At 33.4% G+C, this 14,329-nt stretch overlaps 1 protein-coding gene across 1 annotated transcript; it reads right to left on the bottom strand.

Annotated features, from left to right (window-relative positions):
• Window positions 1-6,079: 6,079 nt before the first annotated feature.
• Window positions 6,080-10,251, bottom strand: LOC116110985 (the record flags this gene model as incomplete). Its single annotated transcript, XM_031397194.1, has 4 exons — window positions 10,184-10,251; window positions 9,944-10,000; window positions 6,955-7,440; window positions 6,080-6,187 (listed from the first exon to the last, which is right to left on the bottom strand). Coding segments are annotated over exons 1-4 (718 nt in total), but the record flags the coding sequence as incomplete, so codon positions are not given.
• Between the last annotated feature and the right edge of the window lie 4,078 nt (window positions 10,252-14,329).

Below are 14,329 nucleotides of genomic sequence, written 5' to 3'. Positions count from 1 at the left end.
ATAGGGTGTAAATGGGTCTTCAAGAAGAAGACTGACATGGATGGCAACATGCATACTTATAAAGCACGGCTGGTTGCCAAAGGTTTCAAACAAATTCATGGCATTGACTATAAAGAAACCTTTTCGCCGGTTGCCATGATTAAATCCATCCGGATTATGCTTGGGATTGCAGCATATCATGACTATGAGATTTGGCAAATGGATGTCAAAACTGCTTTCTTGAACGGAAACCTTGAGAAGGATGTGTATATGACACAACCTGATGGTTTCGATCTTGATAGTCAAGCTAATAAGGTATGTAAGTTGTAGAGGTCCATTTATGGACTCAAGCAAGCTTCAAGGAGCTGGAATATTCGTTTTGATGAAGCCGTAAAAGAATTCAGTTTTATTAAGAACGAAGATGAGCCCTATGTTTACAAGAAAGTGAGTGGGAGCGCAGTAGCATTCCTAATGTTGTATGTCGATGATGTACTTCTGATTGGGAATGATATACCGAACTTGCAGTCGGTAAAGACTTGGTTATCCAAGTGCTTCTCCATGAAGGACTTAGGGGAAGTATCCTACATCCTTGGTATAAAGATCTATCGTGATAGATCGCGTAGGTTGCTTGGCCTAAGTCAGAGTTCATATATTGACAAAGTACTGAAAAGATTCAGTATGGAAGAATCCAAGAAGGGATTTCTTCCGATGTCACATGGTGTTTATCTCTCTAAGGAATTGTGTCATAAAACACAAGATGAGAGAGATAGGATGAAGATGATCCTATATGCATCAGTAATTGGATCCATCATGTATGCCATGCTATGTACTCGGATTGATGTCTCATGTGCTTTGAGCACTTGTAGTAGATATTAATTTTATCCAGGTTAGCGTCACTGGATGGCTATCAAGAATATTCTTAAGTACCTGAAGAGGACTAAGGATATGTTCTTGGTTTATGGAGGGGAAGATGAGCTCACTGTAAAAGGAGACAGTGATGCTATTTTCTAAACAGACAAAGATGATTATCGATCGCAATCAGGGTTTGTATTTTATCTCAATGGCGATACAGTGAGCTGGAAGAGCTCCAAGCAAAGCACTGTAGCGGATTCTACAATGGAGGCTAAGTATATTGCATTGTCAGATATGGCCAAGGAGGCAGTCTGGATTAAGAAGTTCATTACTGAACTTGGTGTGGTTCCTACGATTGTTGATCCTATAGACATCTATTGTGACAACAATGGAGTAATTGCTCAAGCCAGGGAACCACGGTCTCATTAGAAATCCAGACACATACTCAGACGATTCCATCTCATCAGAGAGATAGTTAAGAGGAAAGATGTGCAGATCAGTAAAGTGCATACTGACGACAATCTCGCAGATCCATTGACAAAGCCTCTGTCATAGCAGAAGCATGACAGGCACTTAAGATCATTTGGTATTAAATACATGAATGATTGGCTATAGTGCAAGTGGGAGATTGTTAGAGTAGATGCCCTAGAGCCAATCAATTATTGTAAAATTGACTCTTTGTAATAATGTTCATTAACCAATAAAAGCCATTTTATTCTATATCGCGTAAATCATTATTATTGCAATATGTATTGATATATGTCCTTAGAATGGTAGAACCGTGACGAGGGTATCAAGTGTTTNAATGCAATTCTATTCAGAGCTGTCAATACGGTGGTGATTGGCTGTATCAAGGAGTGTATCAAGACTATGGGGGATTGACAGAAGATTCATCACTCCCGGGTACGGGAGAAGTTATCTCACGGCGCAATTCAGTATATGACAATGACACTAAAACTGTGGCCACAGTGGGATTGAGTTGTTGCTCTATCCGGATTATAATACAAGTCATTGGTCCAGAAACTGAATACATAATATCGAGAGTAACCGAAGGTTGACATTATTTCTATGCCTTCATCTCGTCGAGATAACGTATGATGAAAGGGTCGAATTGTACGGTAACCATATCATTGACAGGTAGCTACTTTGTTGAATCCGAATAAATCGGATGGCCATGATGCCTTGCTAGGGGCCAATCTTGGTCTATGTATTAGTGAGACGATTAATTGGTACTAATCGTGATACTATACATTGTCGGTATGATGAGGAGCCTATGGGTCACACACATAGAAGATAATTTAAGATCCAAGAAGAAGGAAGGGTACTTTCTTCTTTTTAAGGCAAAAGGGTATTTTGGTAATTTCACAGTGCAATTAAATTTGCTGACGGTCGTAGCCTTTATTTAATTAGAAAAATTAAATAAGTGAAATTACGTTTAAATATGTGTTTACATATAATTAATTAAATCATCATTATTGTTAAATGTTAATATATAGATTAAATATATATTAATTGAGTTTAATTGAGATAATGATGAAATAAATAAAATATCTAATTAGGGAGTGTTTGATAACATGGGGTGTTTGGGTTGGAGCCCAAGCCTATTCCATATGGGAATAGGGCATTAAAGTTTTACTATAAAAGAAAAGGTATATTTGTAAAATGTGATAATTAATTCATTAGCTCATTTTTCATTGTAAAACCAAATACACAACAGCCCCATTTCTCTCCCACGGCAGAAACCCATTTTGCCTAAAATCAATTTATTTTGATTTCATTCTTCTTAATCTTAAAGCCAAAGAGGATCTAGCAAATCCCTCTTTGGTTCTTTGCAATTGTCTTCGTGTAGACTTCATAAGTTCGATCCTATGCTTTGATCGGTAGCAAATACGTACAAAGACTATTTTGGAGGAGCCTCCAAACATGCGTACGTTATTCTAAAACTCTTGATTAACCTTTTGTGCAAATTTTATTTTAATATAAATTTTAAAATTATACCTTTGATCTTGGCTCATGTAAACGATCCTTGTATTATATTTGTTTTGTTTTCGCTGCGTATATGGATCATTTATTAACAGTGGTATCATAGCCTAGGGTACCAAATTTTACAATTTTTATTTGGATGGTTGATAACATGTATTTGTTGATATAATGTTGCCTTATAGAATCTGCCTTGAACTCATGTTTTAATATATTTATGAATCGATTAATTTAATTTGTTGATGATCTGCAAGTTTGGTTTAATGGGTGATGGATTTTTGGTTGAAATCAGTGTGTTTGATTGATTGAAAATCCGTTTGAGTGTACATGGTTACTTTATGAACAGATCTGTGTACGCTCGCCGCAGTGATAAAACCCATCGCCGCAATGAGCGTTGTTCACGCTGGCGCTGGTGACGAAACTAGCGTTCACCATGGCGATATAAAGCATCACCATGGCGATCGTCCTCTGGACAAGCGCTGTAAGAAAACAGCGCTTGCCGCGACGATATAACCCAATTCCGCGGCGATCGTCCTTAGGACGAATGTTGTACCAAATCGTCGCGGCAAACGTACGTTAAGCGTGAACATCAACATAACCAATGCACTAATTTCAAAACTTTTGTACCAAACACAGATCTATAAATTATCAGGGGGTAAATTGTAATTAACCCACTAATTTCAAAAATTGATTGTTTTTGAAATGTATGATTTGTACTTGTTTGTATATTGCATGGTGCCCAGTACATGAGCCTTAGACCTAAGGGTGAATGTTTTAAAATAATTTTGGGTATGTATGGTTGTATATATTAAATAGGGCCTGCGTGTCCTACCTTTCTCCTTTTCTCGATGTACATTCTCTTCTCATCTAATTCCCTTCGAATGTAAATCGAGGTTTCTAAATTTATTGATGTAAAGAATTTTGTATTATTATTCTTTTTGTAAATTTAAAAGTTTTGGCAATGTACCTGAAGACGGAGCAAAGAACAAGGCAACCATACTTGAAGACTCGAGATGTTTATTATAGGACCCCTAGGTGACCCACCGATTCCTCTAGGCTCAAGGAAATCGGTTTTAGTTGGGCCATGTACCGGCACATTTAATTTTTGCTTAGAATGCATGCTAAGGTTGATTGTTCAATAACATGCCAAACAATGTCATTCTAACAAAGATAATAATCTGATGAGACATTAAATAACAAACCCCTCAACTGAAGTATATTAAGTCAAGTGAGCCTTCCATCACCATGGTTTTAATCAAACCACTGTTTGTCGAAACCTTTTTTGCCAAAGCGAAAGGTACACTTCTACCAGTAGGAGGTTAAAATGCATTGGAGTTTTCCTTAATGGTGATGGGTCAACTTAAAATGACAGTTTTGCTTGTTCGCCAAAGCGAAGGTTGATAAACTATTACACATAACACACAGCAGCCTTTTGGAGACTCTCCCACGCCACTTTCATCCTTTTTGATTGAAAAATCAAATACTCCTCTTCTTGATTTCTTAAGGCCAAGGAGAATCTAGCAAATCCCTCCTTGGTTCTTGTTGATTGTCTTCGTGTGGACCTCTACGGTTCGATCCTACACTTGGATCGGTAGCAAACACGTTCAGAGACAACATTGGTGGAGCCTCCAAACGTGGGTATGAATCTAAACCTTTGGATTTAGTTTTCTGCAGATTCTTATAAAATAGAAACTGTAATTTTCTATGCACTGATTTTGGGTTCTAAGGAATGATCCATGGTTGTAATTTTTTTGTTTTCCACTGCGCAACCGGGTCATTTCCTAACAGATGGTAACCCTAGTGTCTATGGAATAAATCCTCTAACGAATGGTGGTGTATCTGATCCTTAGACTTGAGATCACTGGAGTGCTTTGTGCATCAATTGGTGTAGTTTGACACTAGCCCAACGTAGTTCTATTCAGAGTTGTCAATATGGTAGTGATTGGCTACATCGAGGAGTGTATCAAGACTATGGTGGCTCGATAGAGGATTCATCACTCTCGGGTGTAGGAGAAGTTATCTCACAACGCAATTCAGTAAATGGCAATGACACTAAAGCTGTGGTCAACAACTCAATCCAATTTATTATTCCGGTAATTGGTCTAGTAATGAATACAAACATATCGAGAGTAACTAAGGTTGACACTATTTCTATACCCCAGTCTCGATGAGATAACAGATGATGAACATATTTGATTCCACGGTAACCATATCATTGACAGGTAGCTATTTCGCTGAATTCGAATCTATCGAGTGGCCATGATACCTTGCTAGGGGCCAATCTTGGTCTATGTGTAGTGAAACGATTAATTGGTGTTAATCACGATACTACTCACTGCCGATATGATGAGAAGCCTATGGGTCACACACTTAGAAAATAATTTAAGAATCAGTTTGTGTAAGGGGTATTTTCGTCTTTTAAAATGAAAGGGTATTTTGGTAATCTCACAGTGCAATTAGATTTGCTGAGGTTGTTGCTTATATTTAATTTAATGTTAAAATTAAATTAGCAAGATTATATTTAAATATATGTACACATAAGTTTAAATGAATTATTATTGTTAATTAAATGTTAATATATTTTATAAATATATTAATTGATTTTAATTACAATAATAATTAATTAAAATAAAATACCAAAAGAGAGGGTGTTTGGATACAAGGATTGGAGCCCATGCCTATTCCTCATTGGAATACGGTTTTGACACATGCACTATATGTGTTAAAGAAAAATTATTGAATGAATTCACTTATTCATTATTGAAAGAAAAAGGCAGCCCTTTCTCTCTACACTCTTCTCATGTTTTCCCTTAGTGCTTGAATCAAAGATTTTCCTTTGATTCAAGTTGATTCTTGAAGCTAATAGAGGATCTAGTCAATCCCTCTTTGGTTCTTCGGATTATCTTCGTGTGGATTACCATTTATTCGGTTCTACGTTAAATCGACAGCAAAGTATATTTAGAGACATTTGAAGGAGCCTCCAAACATGCGTAAGATCTCTAATCCTTGAATGGATTGTTTATATTTTTTACAGAATTTTGATTTAACACATAATCTGTACCCGAATTTTGGGCTTTAAAGGAATTAATTTATCCTTTAATTTTTGTTTTTCATTATGTTGGGTAGATCCATTCCTAACAGTTTTGTTGGATGGAAACTAAAGAGATTGTTAAAGAAGTTTGAAGATGTGAAACAATACATGTACAATCGTTACATCTTTAAAGAACTAAAAAAAAACATATGCAGTTTACGAGGTACGTAATATTACCATCCTGCTCATGAGGGGGTCCTGCCACAAGCTCATGATCATCCTTTTCTTCATGTAACTCAATTTTTGAGGGAGGATATTGAATATAGCTTACTGCTGCTGCTGCTACTGCATTGTAATAAGTGTGATGAGAAAACTGTCCAACTCAGCCAAGTCAGAATACTTATATGGCACGTCGCTTATTGTACAGCTGAGCCAATGCTTATATGGCATGTAGTTTGTAAGTAGTATAAAAAGGACACGAAGGCTGCTATTTTCAGTTAAGAAAAATTAGTCAAATATTCCACAATTTTCAGTTGAATAAAACTGCTTTAAACTCAACAACTTCTAAATTGTTGGATCACATTAAATTTAAATATCCAAGAATTTTAGGTGAGCTTTGATAATTTTAGAAATAAATATAGAATCACTCTCATGAATCTCAAATCTATTCTTTCATCCAAATTTTTTTTCTCGATTCATTTTTAGAAATAGGTATAAAGCCCCTTGTCGTCTCCTAAAATTAGTAGTCTATGTTATATTTACTCTTCCGGAAGAATAATAATACCCTCAATTAAACCTTTTAATTCTTAATAATACCTTTTATATAAATTTCAAAATTTAATTAGTTCTAAAGTATGATTACAAAAATTCTAAAATATATATCCTTTTGTAATCTCAAAGTCATCTCCTATTTTTGTAGGTACTTCTTATGCAGTTATACTATAATAATAATAAAAAAAATAATTTTTTTAATTAAAAACACTGTTGGAAAAGAAGTTTTTTCAAAACAATGCACCTTAAAAATATATTAAAATAAAATAATAGGCTTTTAAGAACAGAATCATATTAAAACTATAATGATCAAGTAACCATGAGGACTAGTGTATGCTTACCAGACAAATCAGTTTTATTGATCAGATCCTTTAATTTTGTGTCGTCCTCTACTGCTAATTTTTCTTTAGTTACTCCAAGAAGGAATTCCATCATCTTTTCATGGCCATGCTTAGCTGCTATATGAATTGGTAACATGTTCTCAGCTCCACGGATCCGTAGTAACTCCTCATTCTTCGTAAACATCACTTTGGCAAGTTCCACCGAACCGGATGCAGCAACAAGACAAAAAGCAGTACTGTCATCACCATTTTTAATAGTCAAATCTTCTTTTTTCATATGATATACCAGTTTTCTAACAAACATAGAGGACTCTGCCGCAACTGCAATGTGGAGAGCGGTGTCTCCTTTGTCTGATATCTTAGCCTTTAAATATTTTGAATTTTTTGATGGATCTCCCTTAAAAATATCTTTGTAAGCTGTGTTCCAGTCGTTCTTCAATGCTGCTTCATACAATTTTTTAAAGTCTTCATTTATGCTGTGATCATCTGTCAAGGTGAAACAAGAACAAGTTTTATATGACTAAGATATTCTAATTGATTTTGAAGTAAATTGAAAATGAATATTAAACATAGGAACTATCTACAAAAAAATATTCAGTTAACCTAAGGGTGACATTTGAAACTTTCATTTTTTATTTTGTAACTTATTTTAATACCAAATATAATAACCTTATTCTAATCAAACTTTACAAGATTTAGTCAACTTTGTATCTCATCTCATGTAGCTATTTATGCGTCAATACCACATAAGTCACTCACTTATCTCATTATCCTATAATCAATATGGTATTGACACATAAGCATTCACATCTGTTGGGATACAAAGTTGGGATCATAGCATTATTCAAAAAACAACTCTTATCCTCCTGATATTAAGACAAATCACATGAGTGATTTGTGATTTCTGTGACAATTTAAGCAAAAATTTAAAAAAAAAAAATTATAGAAATTTATAAATAACCTTACCCATATAATATGTATTATTTGGATAGAAGTACATATTAATTGTGGGGGCCACTGTGGTCTCAAATTAAATTAATTTTAACTTTATACCTTTTAATTAAATTATTCTACTTTAACCCTTTTAAGTTTGAGTAATGCCATACTCACACCCAAGGTTTGGCAAAATCCTAAGTTAGTACCTTTGGTTGCATTTATTCCAGATTCCTACCCTTAAAGTAATATTGTAAGCAATTTTTAAGCTGCAGAGTGTGCTATTACCATAATGCCCTTAACAAATAAATTAATAAATTTCCTTTTAACCCTAAATTAGTATAACTACAATTAACCATTTTATTTTCAAATTACTTCAATAACACCCTTGGCGACTATGCACCCTCTCAGTTTTTGCTTGATCTAGCTGTTTTTGACGGTGTTGAACCCCCTGGTCACCTCCAATCCAAAATCCTTTTGGTTCTCGACTCATTGGCTCCTCCGGTCATCGACACCGTTAGGTTTAGGGTTTCACTATTCTTCATCGGATTCTGGTCGATTTCGGCAGCCAAGATCCAATTAGACACCACCACTACAACCAACGTCTCCAGCTGTACAAAACCCTTGTGTCCCCACCAACCATTTAGTTGTCGCTCGCCAATCGAGAGGTTCATGTTCATTACGTTTTTTGATGAAGTGATGGACAGAAAGCGGTGAGTTGTCGTGACCAAGAAGGTTAGGGATTTTGTGAGGGGATGTGAGGAGTCAAACGGTGGTGGTGGTTGGGGTTGTCGTCACTCAAAACGGCCAAAAACTGGCAAAAAATAGTTGCATGACACGGTTGCCTTGGCTGGCGATCGACGAGTGATGAAGGGTTGTGAAGGGTATGATTTTGTAGATTGGAGGATGGAGGTTCGAATGATGGTGACAAGTGTGATTTTGGGTGGAAGAATCGCTAAAAAAGGGCGAAAAACACTAGGGACAACGTTTACTAATGTGCGTTGGAGCACTGTTAGAGGTGACGATCTGCTAATGTGCGTCGCTTCTATAAAATGATCAATGTACCCCTTTACCATTACATTAAACAATTTTCTGTCACTTTAAGGGGAGAATCTAGAATAAATGCAACCAGGGGTATCAACTTAAATTTTGCTAAACCTCGGGTGGGAATATGTCATTTACTCTTTAATTTTTAATATAATAAAACTTTTTTATATAAAATTCAATGTTAAACTAGTTCTAAAAGTTTAAATTACAAAAATTCAAAAACATTTTTGTTTTCATAATCTCAATGGTACTGATCTCCTATTTAAATGGGTTCTTCTTATGGGCTTATGCAATTACCATAAACAAATTAGTATTCTTTTTGTTTAGGGAAACTAAAACAATTTGGAAAGGATTTTAAAAATGAGAAAATGAAAGGATGCTCAAAACAATGCATCTTTAAAAATTAACGGGTTATTTGGTTCGGGGTAATGGAAGATGACGGTGATAATCTATCTAAAAAACACGATATTGCCGTGTTTGGTTTGTAGGTAATAAAAAAATCTGGTAATCTTTCAATGCAAAAAGTGTTTATTGTACGCTATTTGCATTGGAAGAATACCAGAATGTTAATTATGAGGGTGTTTTTGTTAAATTTTAAAGTTTTCTTATGGGAAGTGTTTAACTAAATTAACAAATGTAGGAGATTAAAAAATAATCTAAATATTTTTAGAAAATGTTTTAAAACAATGTACCAAATAATTATTCAGTATTTTATCTAACTCAGATGTATTTTTCAAATATTATACCAAACAGATTGTTAGAATCATATCCTATCATATTCAAATAATGTTTCAAAATAACATTTTTTCAAGTAACCTACCAAACAGGCTCATTTATTATTTATACTCATCAATCTAATTAACCAAATATATATTATAAAACATTCCCCTTAATCTTCAAGTTAATCTACCTCACTAATAATTCTACTTTTTCCATAATACAACGTTCCCTGAATCAAACGGCCCTAAAAGTGTAAACAAAATGATTGCTAAGTAATATCAAAACATACTAGCCATGTCTTGAGGGGGTGATTTCCCATTTCCTGATGCAGATGTAGTATCCTTCACTGTTTCAGTAAGGTCAACAATTTGTGATACATCTTATGCACTTATATATATTGTTAGATAAACAAATTAATTTACCAGACTGATTATTACAAAAAGCTTAATTACGTCAAAGGATGCTCAAATATCTTTATCAGTACAAAAGTAAGTCAATATGTAGTTTACTAGGTAATATGGAATCATACCAGCCTGTTCTTGAGGACGAGATGCTTCAAACTCATCTTTTTTGTCATGCTGAATTTCCGTTGACATTTTTGTGGTAAACACTGTAAGAGATTTTAGGTAATCAAATGTAGAATTTAATTTATATGACAGCACACATGAGATGAAACCCGTCTTTATAAAATTGTGTACTTTATAATCTTTCCAGTTCTAATTAAAAAATAATAATTATTCATAATATTAAGTTAATGATAAACATATATAAGGTTAAACTATCAAATTTTCGGGGATTTATCCAATGCAATTTGCATTTGAGACGGAAGCTAAACATATAAAAGTAAAGAATGTATAATATTTTGAAAGCTGATAAAAGGGGGAAAAAAATCACAAAATACAAATGTTTAAATGTACAATCCAACTGATTCCAACACATCACAAAATACAAATGTATACATGTATTTGGGCAGGATGATAATGAAGTCTTTGAGGTTTCAGTCCCATGAGATGAAGATGATGAGCCTACCATTCACCTTTTTAAAATCTTGTAAATTTTGATATTCCTGATCTTGCCATTTATTTTACAGAAAAATCTAAGCTACTATTTTGAGAGAGAGAGAGAGAGAAAAGAAGAGGGGGCTGTTAATGTAAAAAAAAAAAAAAAAGAAACACGAGTTGAAAGAGTTACCTCTTTGGGTACCTTGGATTAGAGGTGGGCAAGGGACCGGTCCCTTGCGGGCCCAGGCTTGGGCCCGTTTGGGACTGGTCCCAAATGGGACTAGTCACCCGGTCCCAGGCCCATGAGAAAAACCAAGACCCGAACCAGGCCCTAGGCTTGGTCGGGACTGGTCCCATGGGCCCAGGACCGGTCCTAGGACCAGTCCCATGGGCTTAGATAATTTCATTTTCCCCCCTCAATTTTTTTTATATTTTGGGGGCAAAACAAAATTTTATAGGGGGTTTTTAGTATTTTTTAGGGGTAAAATTTATAAAATTTATAAATTTCGTAATTTATATTTATTTTAAAATTAATAGGGGGTTTTATGTAATTTAGCAGGGGACTATATTGAAAAAATACAAAAAAATTTGGGCCCAGACCTGGGACCGGTCCCAGGCTCGGGCCTTGGAGGAGGGCCCAGTGGAGGGCCCGGGCCCTCCTCCTTAGGCCTGGTCCCGTTTTGGGACCCGGCCTCCTAGGACCGGTCCTCTCAAGGACCGATCTTAGGATCGGGTTTTGGAGCTGGGCTTTTAGGCCCGGTCCCAAATGCCCAGCTCTACCTTGGATGCAGTATGCCAAAAGGAAAATTTGGAAATAAAGTTGTCAAGTAGACTGTAGAGAGAAGGAAAATGATGGTTTGGCTCAAGTACTCTTAACCAAAAGAGGGACTGAGGGAGATGATATTTATAGCAATTCTGGTGCAATAATTTAGCCAAAGGAAGATACACGAATAATAACCTCAAGTCAATAAGTGGAGCCACTGATTAACGTACAGATTTCCTTGAATTAGTACGTAGATGATATCGATAAATGGAGAGAAATTTACTTGAAAGACCTTTTATAACAGCCACATTAATAAATGACTAGCTTCCAAGCTTTTATAGATTTAAGATTACTGTTTAATTTGTACATTCATCAGAGACTAGGGTAGTGAAGGAGTTAAGAGTGTCGCGGTTAGTGTTATGCCAAAATCTATTGTGTCAGATAAGCTTCGACCTCACACCTGACTCATTTAATTATTCGTGTCAAAGATCATTTATAGATTTCAAAATGTGATCTCTCAATTGTCAAATTATGAAGTCTGAACTCTTGACAATGAATATTTGTAAAACTATATTATAAAAATTTGATAAGTTAATGTCATTGTTATTTCAATTTAAACTATCATTAAAATTACATTAATTATTTATAAAATTGATACAAATATATTTATATGTTATGGTATTTTATATATATGAAATTAACTTTTAATTCATCAAATATCAAATAAAAATTCTTAGTTTTTACAAAAAAAAAATGCACAAATACATTAATAAATTTTATATCTGTTATTTAATTGTACAAACAACAATTAAGAAAGTTTGTTATCTTTTCATATATTATAAAATAAATATCATTTTTAAAATTGTGTGTCAAATTAAACCACTGTAAGGACTAGTTTACAACCTACTGTCATGACATTTCACTTAAATTGTAAATGCTTAGATGGAGAATCGAATCTGAGACTGTGTGTCTATCCGCACTATCTCCAATTCGTTCTAACCACTAGATTCTAAACTACTCATAGATGGGTCATATCAAAATATTTAACTAGGAAAAAAATATAAATATAAAAAATCTGTATTTTTGATGCATTATTTTAAGAGGTCGAACATAAAAGTTAAATTACAATAAAAGTTATAATATTTTATTATAAAAACTAGGTAATCTTTGAATATTTTATTAGTATAAATTTCATTGTAGTTTATTGGAGGTGTTGTTAGTTATGTTGACTAATAACTTATTCATTAGTAAATTTTATTTGTTTTATTTTACACTCATTAAAATATTATAAATTTATACCATATCATCAAACACAATTATAAATATATTATTATAAAGAGCATTATAAAAAAAATATTCATATTTTATATAAAATACCCAATATATTATTTATAAATTTATCTATAATTGTATTGTTAAGTTTAATTAACGCCTTGACTCTCCTAAAATAAGTTTTTGGTATATATATATTAATATATAGTAATTTTTTAAATATATTTTCATTTTCAATTTATCGTACATGTTTAATTTTAAATTTTTAACAAACTCAATATTTTTAATTTAAATTTTAGTTATTAATTATAATCGTGTTATAAACAGGTTTGCTAGGGTTCTCAACCAAAACCCACAATTAATAATCGTGTTGAGTTTTCCTACCTGAACTCGACCCAAATATTTTTCGTGTCAACCCAATCCATTTAAACCGTGTCGTGTTTTTGTCACCCCCTAAGTTGCATCAAGGTGTTGTTTAGTTTAAAAGCATTTATCGTCCAGATATTAAGACAAATCTTAGGAGGGCTTTGGACTTCTCAAACAGTTAATGTAAGGTAAAATCGTAAATAAATACCCTGACGCAAATATAATATGGAAAAAAAAAAAAAAAACTTATTAATGCAGATCATTGTGATCTCAAATTATTATATAATATATAATCTCATAGAAAAAAGAAAAAGTAATGCCTATTTTATAGATAATCGTGATGCACTTACAGATAACGACAAAAAAAAAAAAAAAAGGAAACTTTCATTATAAATAAAACGGTGGAAAAGAAGTTTAAACTTTAAAGTCATAATAATAAAAGATGCTCAAAACAATGATCTTTAAAGTATAAATTAAAATGATAGGCAATATAAAAGGTAATATTAAAACGTACCAGGCAAGTCTTGAGGAGGAGATGTCCCATTCTCTATTTTTTCGTTCTGATAAACTATTCTCTGATGCAATTGTTGTATCCCTCACTATTTCATGAACACACATTTAGTGATACTTAATTAACCAAAGTGATATTAAAAAATTTAATGATGTGATAAGATTGATGCTCAAACATCATTCTTTTAAGTTAAAACAATATCACATTCAATTTAGAGGGAATATCGACATTACCACCTTGTTCTTGAGAGGAGATGTCATAGTTCATCTTCTTGTCATGTAAGCATTTCTGGTGCAATGTTAATCCTCACTTAATCGGTGGACATTTTGTGGTAAGCACTGTAAGGAACTTTAGGTAATTAGATGTTTGTTGAATTTAATTATAAGACACCATATTTGGGATGAAGTCTTCATATAAACTTGTATTTTAAAATCTTTCCAATTTTAATAATAAAAACATTTACTTATAATTATTCATAATATCAAGTGAATGGAAACATATATAAGGTTAAATTATTGTATAAAAAAATTCTTGATCATTGAGAGATGAAATTTGTATTTGAGACAAAATTTAAAGGTTGTTATATTATTAAATTTCAAATTAACAACTTTTAAATGATTGGATTACATTAATCAATGTTCAAGAATTATTTTAAGGGAGGTTGATTCTTTCAGAAATAGGTATAAAATTAGTAGTCTTGACGGTGTTGATTGTCTTTTGTTGAAGTATAGATCATAGGTTTAGTTTTTCATCATGGGCAAT

Source organism: Pistacia vera, unplaced genomic scaffold (assembly GCF_008641045.1).
Source record: "Pistacia vera cultivar Batoury unplaced genomic scaffold, PisVer_v2 Contig622, whole genome shotgun sequence".
Lineage (NCBI taxonomy): Eukaryota > Viridiplantae > Streptophyta > Magnoliopsida > Sapindales > Anacardiaceae > Pistacia > Pistacia vera.
Note: the sequence above shows the minus strand (reverse complement) of the source record. Positions and strands in the feature narration are given on the sequence as shown.